Source organism: Priapulus caudatus, unplaced genomic scaffold, assembly GCF_000485595.1.
Source record: "Priapulus caudatus unplaced genomic scaffold, Priapulus_caudatus-5.0.1 Scaffold839, whole genome shotgun sequence".
NCBI classification, from domain to species: domain Eukaryota; kingdom Metazoa; phylum Priapulida; class Priapulimorpha; order Priapulimorphida; family Priapulidae; genus Priapulus; species Priapulus caudatus.
In genome coordinates, this window is record NW_014577900.1 from 106008 (window position 1) to 116007 (window position 10000).

The 10000-nt window shown below is 46.8% G+C and overlaps 1 protein-coding gene across 1 annotated transcript in view; it reads left to right on the plus strand.

Moving 5' to 3' along the window:
• LOC106813886 (formin-2-like) overlaps positions 1-4243 on the plus strand; it is a 35301-nt gene extending 31058 nt beyond the window's left edge. Inside the window, exon 15 of the mRNA XM_014818131.1 lies at positions 4012-4243. Within this exon, the coding sequence (XP_014673617.1) occupies positions 4012-4044 (33 nt within the window). The 3' untranslated portion in view covers positions 4045-4243. The remainder of the gene's footprint in view (positions 1-4011) is intronic.
• Positions 4244-10000: the final 5757 nt, after the last annotated feature.

The following is a 10000-nucleotide window of genomic DNA, read 5'->3' on the forward strand; positions in this document are numbered from 1 at the left end:
TATAGATATGCTGTCTTGATGCCTGTGATATGCTTACTACACGTGTGCCACTGATGACGACGCTTTAGTATAGCTCATAAGGTCTATGTCTTCCTGGGTACTGCCGGATACTGCGGCTGCTGTTGTTGTTGCTGCTACTAATGTTGCTACTAACTGCTGTTATTGTTGCTGACATTATTGTTTGTTGATTGTTGTTATTAGCAACCGCAGTGTCCGGCAGTACCCAGGAAGACATAGACCCTATCAGCTTTAGTATTACGACGATGCTTAGTGCTGAAGGGTCGCGTGTATGCTGTTAGGAGCAGCACCGGTGCACGTCGCTGCTCTCGTTGCTGTCGTCGATCCAATTTGCGATTGTACGGTGACGCGTGCGCGTGTGAGTGAGAGAGTGTAACGCACGCACGCACGCACGCACGCACGTATGAGTGGGCGAGTGTATGCGTGCGTGAGTGAGTGTGTGTGGATGCACGCGTGCGCGCGTGCGTGACTGCGCGTCTTCACGCGCAAGTGAGCGGGTGCATGCATGAGTGAGTGCGTACGTAGCTACTGGGTGCGCCCATGAGTGAGTGTGCGCGTGCGTGATTGCGTGAGTGCGTGCGTGCACGCGTGCGTGCGTGGCTGCGCGCCTGCACTCGCAAGTGAGCGGGTGCATGCATGCGTGAGTGCGTGCGTAGCTACTGGGTGCGCACATGAGTGAGTGTGCGCGTGCGTGCGTGCGTGCGTGAATGCGTGCGTGAGTGTACCCTCATTCATTCTCAAGTTTGCTACGCGTTAGCGCGTGTGAGCATATCCCACCCTGGCTGATTTATTTCGGATTCTGGCGTTGTCAATGGAAATAACGATCTTCGTTCTACGAATGTATAATAGAAACTGAACGCGCGGGGAACTGAAAGCCTTTCTGATACCATCATACCATACTGAGACGTAGCGAGATGTGATGTATGCTGTTACTATACAAATGCAAAAATATGGCAGTGAAGTTTGGTGTATTGGTTACTAGTTAGCTGTTTACTGTGGCGTGTGGCGTAGAGATGTCGCAGTGAGACTAGGTATACGTAGACAGTTTGCTGTCAGACAGGTGTACATGTTTTACGTGGTGACTGGTATATGTCGCAGTGTAACTAGGCATATATCACAGTATTACTAGGTGTATGTATCAGTGTGGTCATGTGTATGTCACGTTATGACTAAGTATATGTGACAGTGTGATCATGTGTATGCGACAGTGTGACTATGGCATATGTGACAGTGTGAGCATGTCTATGTGACAGTGTGACTAGGGTATATGTGACAGTGTGACTAGGGTAGGCCTATATGTCACATTGTGACTAGGTAGGCCCTATATGTGACAGTGTGACTAGGGTAGGCCTATATGTCACATTGTGACTAGGTATATGTGACAGTGTGACTAGGGTATATGTCACATTGTGACTAGGTATATGTGACAGTGGGACTAGGGTATATATCACATTGTGACTAGGTATATGTGAACCCGACGCGGCCGTGAGCCTAAACATACAAACAATGCCGTAACATACGAACATAACCGTAAGTGGCAGTACGTGGCTCGTGCCATACATCGCGCCTCGTGTAGATATGATCAAGAATCCATAATACAAGAGCCATACGAGTCTATTACGGACTCTTGATTGAGCTTGCAGTTCCAACGAGCGATGTGCAAATGTCACCTTTCCGGCTTCCGTTTCCTTGGCTTCCGTTTATCCTCTGAAGCCGAACAGTTATTCCCGTGAAAAGGCGTCCTTTGTCGGCTTGCTGCCGTCGCAGGCTGAGCAATCAGGAAAAATGACTAGAGACATGACATGAAATGGCTAAAAGATGAAAAATAGACATGAAATGGCTAAAAGATGAAAAATAGACATGAAATGGCTAAAAGATGAAAAATAGACATGAAATGGCTAAAAGATGAAAAATAGACATGAAATGGCTAAAAGATGAAAAATAGACATGAAATGGCTAAAAGATGAAAAATAGACATGGAATGGCTAAAAGATGAAAAATAGACATGAAATGGCTAAAAGATGAAAAATAGACATGAATTAGACATGGAAAATAGACATTAAATAGACATGAAATGGTTAAAAGATGAAAAATAGACATGAAATAGATATGAAAAAATAGACATGAAATAGACATGAAATAGACATGAAGTAGACAAGAAGTAGACAGAAAAATAGACATGAAATGGCTAATTTAGCGGATTGTCACATAATGGCTGCTGCGGCTTGTTCCATACCCCCTCCCCTTGTTCCATACCCCCTCCCCTTGTTCCTTGTCGAGCCAGCGTTCACAGTATTATTGAGCTTGGCATCGGACTTTCTCTCTCATGCTTCGTCTTCCCGTCATCATGATACCGCGTTGCGGATGGCAGTGGTGGGGGTGTGGGTGGGGTAGTGGCGGGGCAGTAGTAGTGTCGGGGTGGGGGTGGGGTAGGATGGGGTGTGGGGTCAGCGGGTAGGGAGTGTAGTGGCGGGGCTGTGGGCGGGGTGGTAGTAGTGGGTTGTGTCTGCGACTGTTTAACACAGAGAGCGACGTTTAGACGTGTCACAGACGTAAATAAAAGCACGCGAAAAAAGCGTTAAATATAAGCACGCGAGTGTCGAGTGACTAACACTGTCATGCGCAATCGATGTGGCCGTTCCCCCTGTTCTGGTTTCCCGCAACGCCATTTCTCGCGTCTCTCACATTAAAAATACCAGCGTATGAGTTGCTCCCCCCCCCCCCAGTTTTGCAGGGGTCGTAAAATGCCGGGCTGTTATGCACTGACTGCTGACGGGACCGGCGACCGGATAATTGCTTATTTACAGCGGCTAGTCTCGTCGCCATTACTGCGCATCGCTTACGCAAACAGCGTTAATTAAAGTCGAATTGCTAATCTAATTGGATTGCGGTGGTCGGCGCTCAGCTGACCTCGTCCTCCAACACGCGGTGGTACTGATGTGGAGGCTGTGAGAGGATGCTGTTCGAATTTCGGCGGCATGGGCGCGAGATGTGGTAATGAGAGCCCGCTATAGAAATAATATAGTAGTCTCTATATATTTCTATGGGTACCACAGTGGGAAATCATTTCCCATTGGCTCCCATAAATCAGCGGAAGTTTTTTCTTGAGAAATCACAATGCCATCCTCTGAATCCACGTCGCAAGTGACACCATATATGTTGTTAACTCCAAAATTCTTCCATATTTTTTTTGTAAAGCTTTTCCCGGCACGCACTCGAAATGGCCACTTTGCAATGTGATTTTACGCGAAGAAGTAGGCTTTCTTTTGAAAATCCCGACCCAGCAATGCACCCCAGACGAGCCGCTTATATAATTACACTATCGGATTCAGCAAAGTTTCTGAAATGAACAATTGCAAAGAGTTCTAATCCTTTCTAACGAGAAATAAAACATTTAAGCGTACACTGAAAAACTATCTTATGCTTGACCTGTCCTATCGCTCATTGGCTAATTTCCCACCGTAATACCTAGTCGTGCCGTGTGCTAACTCCAAAAATTCTCCATATTATTTTTGTAAAGCTTTTCCCGGCACGCACTGCCAAAACGAATGGCCACGAAATGGCCAATTTGCAATGTGATTTTACGCGGAAAGGTAGGCTTCATTAAAAATTCCGCCTTTGTCGCAGGAAAAAAATTTGCACAACATAAGATATTTGCGCACACTGACTACTAATAGTTAGAGAGAACATTGGCTAGCAGTTTGTCTGACCTTCTACTGCCTTACTGTTTTAGCAATGCTGTTTAACCTTTTCTCTAGTCCGCGCGTATTAGTGATGTCTCTAGCCATCACAGCCATGCTGTGTGCGGGTGTTTTTGTCGCGAAAAGCTGCAGGTAGAGTCGTCGCTGTTTTTTTGTTGTAATCTATCAGATGTCTTTCAGGTAGTCAGCAGAGTGCGCGCGCGTGTATAGAGCTGCAGGGGTTTCTCTGTGTTTCTGTCTCTTCTCTTTCTACGCGAAATTGTACCGTTGCCTTTCTCTCTATCGTTTCCAGAAAGCCAGGCTGGCGAGGAAGGGAAAAATCTGAACGGGCCCTGGTCGGGATTTAGTGGATGTATGGACTTGGACGCGTGGGGAGTTTGCTACGTCTGCGAGCAAACGAACGCATTTGTCACGTGAGCGACGGTCGTGACACCTACCGAGGGCTGCTACAGAGACATCTTGCGTGCAAGCGTGCGCGAGTATGTGTGTGCGCTTGCGTGCGTGCGTGCGTGCGTGCATGCGCTTGCGTCCGTCCGTCCGTGCGTGCGTGCGTGCGTGCGCTTGCGTCCGTGCGTGCGTGCGTGCGTGCGCTTGCGTGCGTGCGTGCGTGCGTGCGTGCGTGCGTGCGTGCGTGTTATAGTCAACATCCCATGTTTAACCCTAAATGGATCAATCAGCAAACCGTGCTCTCCCAACGCGGTGGCTGGTAAACCATTTTGATGTGATATGCCCCACATAATGTTGTACAGCTGTAATAAGAATTAACATGTGCTACACGGGCCCATAGCCTTATATATATACACACATATGTGTATATATATATATATTATTTAACATAATGATGGATGAGTGAATCTCAGTTGTGTGAATCTATGCTAGGATTAATATTGCTATATGACCGTATCATCGCAGCAATTGAACGCTTGATCTTTCTCATTTCAGCTTCACAGTGATGTTATATCTAGTAAGCTATATTCGCTAATAAGATCTCGTGTGCCATGCCCGAAGCCTACAGTGGAATCCGCCAATTTAGGCACGTAACTAATGGTATGCTCTCTGTTGTTCAATTGGAAATTGGTTAGCGTGTAGTCTGAAGGTGGCAATTATATACAAGCAGGTGTCCGCAGCGTATGTCATTTACCTACAGCGTAGAATTACCTGCCGAGAGATAATGAGAGGGAGGGGTAGGGAGAGCGCGTAAGAACGAGCGTGAGAAGGAGAGAGCGATATACAGAGAGAGAGAGAGAGAGAGAGAGAGAGAGAGAGAGAGAGAGAGAGAGAGAGAGAGAGAGAGAGAGAGAGAGAGAGAGAGAGAGAGAAGAGAGAGAGAGAGAGAGAGAGAGAGAGAGAGAGAGAGGGAGAGGGGAGGAAGGGGGAGGGAGAGCCATAGACAAACAAATAGAGAAAAGGGGTTGGGGAGTGCGTATGCACGAGTGTGAGAGAGGGGAAGAAGGAGAGGGAGAGAGAGAGAGAGCGAAAGAGAGAGAGAACCATTGACAAACAAAGAGAGGGAGAGAGATGGATCGGGGGAGCGCGTATGCACGAGTGTAAGAGAGGGGGAAGAGAGAGAGGGAGAGAGCGCGCGAGCGAGAGAGAGAGAGAGAGAGAGCGCGCGAGCGAGAGAGAGAGAGAGAGAGAGCGCGCGAGCGAGAGAGAGAGAGAGAGTCATAGCCAAACAAAGAGAGGGAGAGAAAAGGGTCGGGAAAGAGAACGAGCGAGCGAGAGAAAGTAAGAAATAGCTTCGTAGCTCCCTAACCTTTCATCCATCATTTTAGCAATAATTACAACCAATGTGGTTGGTTTAATATACCTGTAATGGCACGCACATAGACTTTCTTTGTTCGTGATAGCGTGAGTGGAGCCTCCAGAAAGTGGGTAGAGGTAGCGCCCCCTGTTGGAAGCATGGAGGTAGAGCCCCCTGTAGGTGTGGGAGGGATGGAGGTAGCGCCCCCTGTAGGTAAGGGAGGAACGGATAGAGCGCTACATGTAGGAAGGATGGAGAACGTGGTTTCATATAATTTCGACGTGTTTCATGTAGAGCATATGCGTGGATGCGGGAGAGCTTGGTACAGACACGGCAAGATGACTACGTTTGCCTCGGGGAGGGAAGGGGGGGAGTGGATTAGTTCAATGGATAACTCTGCCAGTGTTTCATCTGGACCGAACGCCGCAAAGACCGGCGGTATCATACTCCCATAGCGCCTTTGATCGTTTGTCTATCCTGTTTGTACGTATCTGCAATTTACGCTGGTTTTGCGCCGAAGGGAAAACGCACATTTGTCTCTTCTCTTAGCAAAGGTGCGCCCGTGCTAGTAGTTGTGAGAGTATATGAACAGTTAGTCGCGTGCTAAACTGCTATTCGTTTAGCACCTTATTTAAGAGAAATGGACGTATACATATGAACTGTTGAATACTCGTTTACCTATTGTTATATCTGAGATACGCGTTATATAAATATATATGTATACAACGTAGTGAAAGCTGTGATACTATAGAACAACTACGTTCCAAAGTGACCCCATAATATCAAGAGTCCATAATAGAAGACTATTATGGAATATAATAGAATTCTATTATGGACTCTTGATAATATGTGGGTGTGTGGGCGTGCGTGCGTGCGTGTGAGTACGTGCGTGTGATCGTGTAATATATCATGTGGCATATGATTTGTACATACAATTACATATAGGACAATAAGGAGTAACAGTAATTGAATATATATTCCGTAATTCTCCGAAAGGAAATGTGTGTTTTGTGTTGTATGAGCTGTATACGGTACAAACGATATCAATTTATTATATGTATATGTATACACACACACATATATATATATATATATATATATATATATATATATATATATATCAGGATAACATATAACATCAAATATTACACACTACACGCGGTGCGCGGGCTTTGGGAAAATAGAGCACGACATGTGACATCACATTAACATGCGCTCATACAATTTTCGAGTGTTATCCATAGGTGGCAAGCAATAAGACTTAGTTCTCAGAGAGTTTATTTCTCATCTAGCAGTATTTCCTTAGTATACTCGTCCCGAGTCGCCCTCTAACATTTTGTTAGAGCATCAAACCAGCGATTGCATTTTTCGTCCTTGTACCGTCGTGTTCTCGTACAAAGCCTGAGAGGTGTGTGTGTGTGTGTGTGTGTGTGTGTGTGTGTGTGCGCGCGCGTGTGTGTATGTCTCTGTGCGTGCGTGCGTCTGTGTGTGTGTGTGTGTGTGTGTGTGCGCGCGTGCGCGCATGCGCGTGCGTGTGTGTTGTGTGTGTGTGTTCGTGCGTTTGTGTGTGTGCGTGCGTTTGTGTGTGCGTGTGCGGATTAGGTCTAGTGCTTCCTTTTTTGAATATCCATTACAAACCAACGAGCGAAGAATACGACTGAATCGCACCGTACAGTTGTGTCTGCGACATGAGAATTCCCCCTCCCTCTTCCAGCGTGTATGTTCATTTATGTGATGTGTGAGGTGGACGTGAATGGGAAGATGTCTATAGTATGGAGCTTCGCTGGAATTGTATTTTTTTGCCACCTGCTATCAGAAATTATACGAGAAATGTCGCTGGCAATTTACTGCGAAACCGATATAATACGTGCAACAGATGTGCGTGGCGTTCACGATTGGGGAAACGCAGGGGTCTAGTTTCTCAGTTGTCAGTTTCTTAGGTAAAAAACTTTCATTTCCTAGTTCCCGGAAAAAAATTTTATCGTAAAATTTAAATCGCAATTTCGGCTTCCCCGTGTCCCGGTTGACTTGTGTTCCCGCGGTTGACTTCTGTTCCCGAATCACTAGAGGATTATTCCCCGCATTTTCCGCTCCCCTTCACCTTTCTCCCGCTGATGAGTCGCGAATATGATTATATCACAAAAATTGAATAGAAACAACCTGAAATTCTGGGTGGTTTTTTCTGATGAAGAAATACCGGACGAACAACGGAATTCAATAGTTCCAATACTTCGCATACATGAATGAAGACTTGTTACACACTTGCTGCGTGAACGCCTGCACTAGTATGTCCATTGGCAACGAATGACTCGTTAGTATTCGACAAGCATCGTTCATCTGTAACACAAACGCTGATGATGCGAAGAAGCTGAGAATTGAAGCACATTCGCGTATTTTCCGCGATCGTCGCTTACCGACGGAAAAAACACACATCATGAAACTTTGTTTGTCGGTGGCTTCTGTGTATTGTACCATATATACACTGGTGCTTGCCCACTAACGGAAAACATACATGACCCTCGAGTAGTGGGAAGCAGGAGTGCATCGCTACGTATGTATATGTATGTACGTATGTATATGTATGCACTTATGTATATGTCTGTACGTATGTATGTGTATGTACGTATGTATATGTATGTACGTATGTATGTGTATGTACGTATGCATTGTATGTACGCATGTATTTGTATATCAGTCCTTACCTTATAGCGGGCGTTGTAGATCAACGAAAGACAACCCCGCAAACAACGATTTCGTTATGCGAGCATTTAAGCATGCAGCCGCGTCTGTATTCTACTAATACGATACGCTAGACATGCGACACAAAACTAATAAAACCGGGCGTGCTCATCAAATTGTGATATTCCTCGCATAATTGGTATTATCTTTATTATTTTCCCGGCGTCGGAGGGATTCCGGAGGAGGGGAGAGGTGGAGAGATGAAGAGAAAAAAGAAAAAAGATTTGCGAATGCTTGCATGGATGAGTCTTCGACGAGCTTCTCTCGTCGGGTCTGTGTGTGTGTGTGTGTGTGTGTGCGTGTGTGTGTGTGTGTGTGCGTGCGTGCGTGCGTGCGTGCGTGTGTGTGTGTGTGTGTGTGCGTGCGTGCCTGCGTGTGCATGCGTGCGTGTGTGTGTGCGTACGTGCATGCGTGCGTGCGTGTGTGTGTGCGTGCGTGTGTAAGTGCGTGCGTTGGCGTGCACAGGCGTGCGAGTGCACGTGTGTGCGCGAACGCACACTCCCGCCATCGCACATGTTTGCGTGCGCGTGTGAGCTCACGCGAGTACGTACACAACACCCATCTACCGTCGCACACACATGCGCCAGGTGACGCTGGGGAAAAACCACGACCAGGATGTGAAGCCATGTAAGTTGCCACGTCGCCTCTCATTTTAATATGTTTTCTCGCGCGCGGTGGGGGGGGCGGGCCGCCCTAGGCGGGCGGCAGGCGGCAGGCTACGCTGCAGGCAAGCACGTAACCAGAAATAGCGAACTCGTAGTAGCCATCTCATCTTTTCTCATTACGCGTCCAGATGAGCAGCGCGCGCGCCGGCAGGTCGACGTCCGGATCCGCTCCTCCACACACCTTAACGAGTTCCTCGCAGCTCGATAAATCAAATCAGTAAAGGTTCCTGAATGTGGAATGCACCCTCGACCCCCTCCCTGTGTGTTTAATTAACAGCCTCCCGGTGGCCCGCTGTACTGTAAAGGGCTGAATTACTCGACAGTACTGACGGTAGATGGGTATTTTATTTGATGACAACGTCATTCTTCAAAGGGTTTTATCCGCGGGACTCGATGCCAATCGTCAGGTAAAGATTGTCAGGTGTGGTTTCGGTGTTTGTATAACATATCGCGCTATCCGGAAGCAGGCAAATCAGAAATCGACGCCGGCTCAAATATTTACTTGCCCGAGTCTGCATCCTGTGGCCGGACATTGAGTCTGTGGAATGAAACACATTCGCTCTGCGTACGAATCCACTTTTTTACCGCACGTTTATTACCGTTACTACAGCTGCTTCGTTGCTGTCCGCACCGATTTTCCTTCATTCCGCTTTGTTCCACAGCGCGTTCTCGTTGCTTTTAATATTTTTTTGTTTATTTTATAATATCCGCGTGCGTCACGCGATCACACTTGCGTTCGGCCTACGTAGCGAAGCAATGCATAGAAAGATTACGTCATTTTCGTGCAGTTCCGAATGATTGCACCATTGTTGCTTATCGTTTTGTTGTCGCGATCGGCCGCCAGGCGGCGTTCACACACATCGCACGATCGCCACCGAATAAGAAAGAAAGTGAAACGTGATGGAAAAAACTTGGAGTAATTCTTCAATCCAACAGTAAGCAGTTTATAGGCTCACGGTCGGAAATGTCTGCTCATGGAAATAACATGTTCCGAATCTCTGGGACTCGTTGTAAGAAACAATTTCAGAAACAGAATCAGAAACAGAACAAACCGTTGTCTTAACATTAGTCTTGACATTTTCTCAGTCCTAAAGCCGACCCTCTATACTGCATAGAACTCTACAACAGTTCTA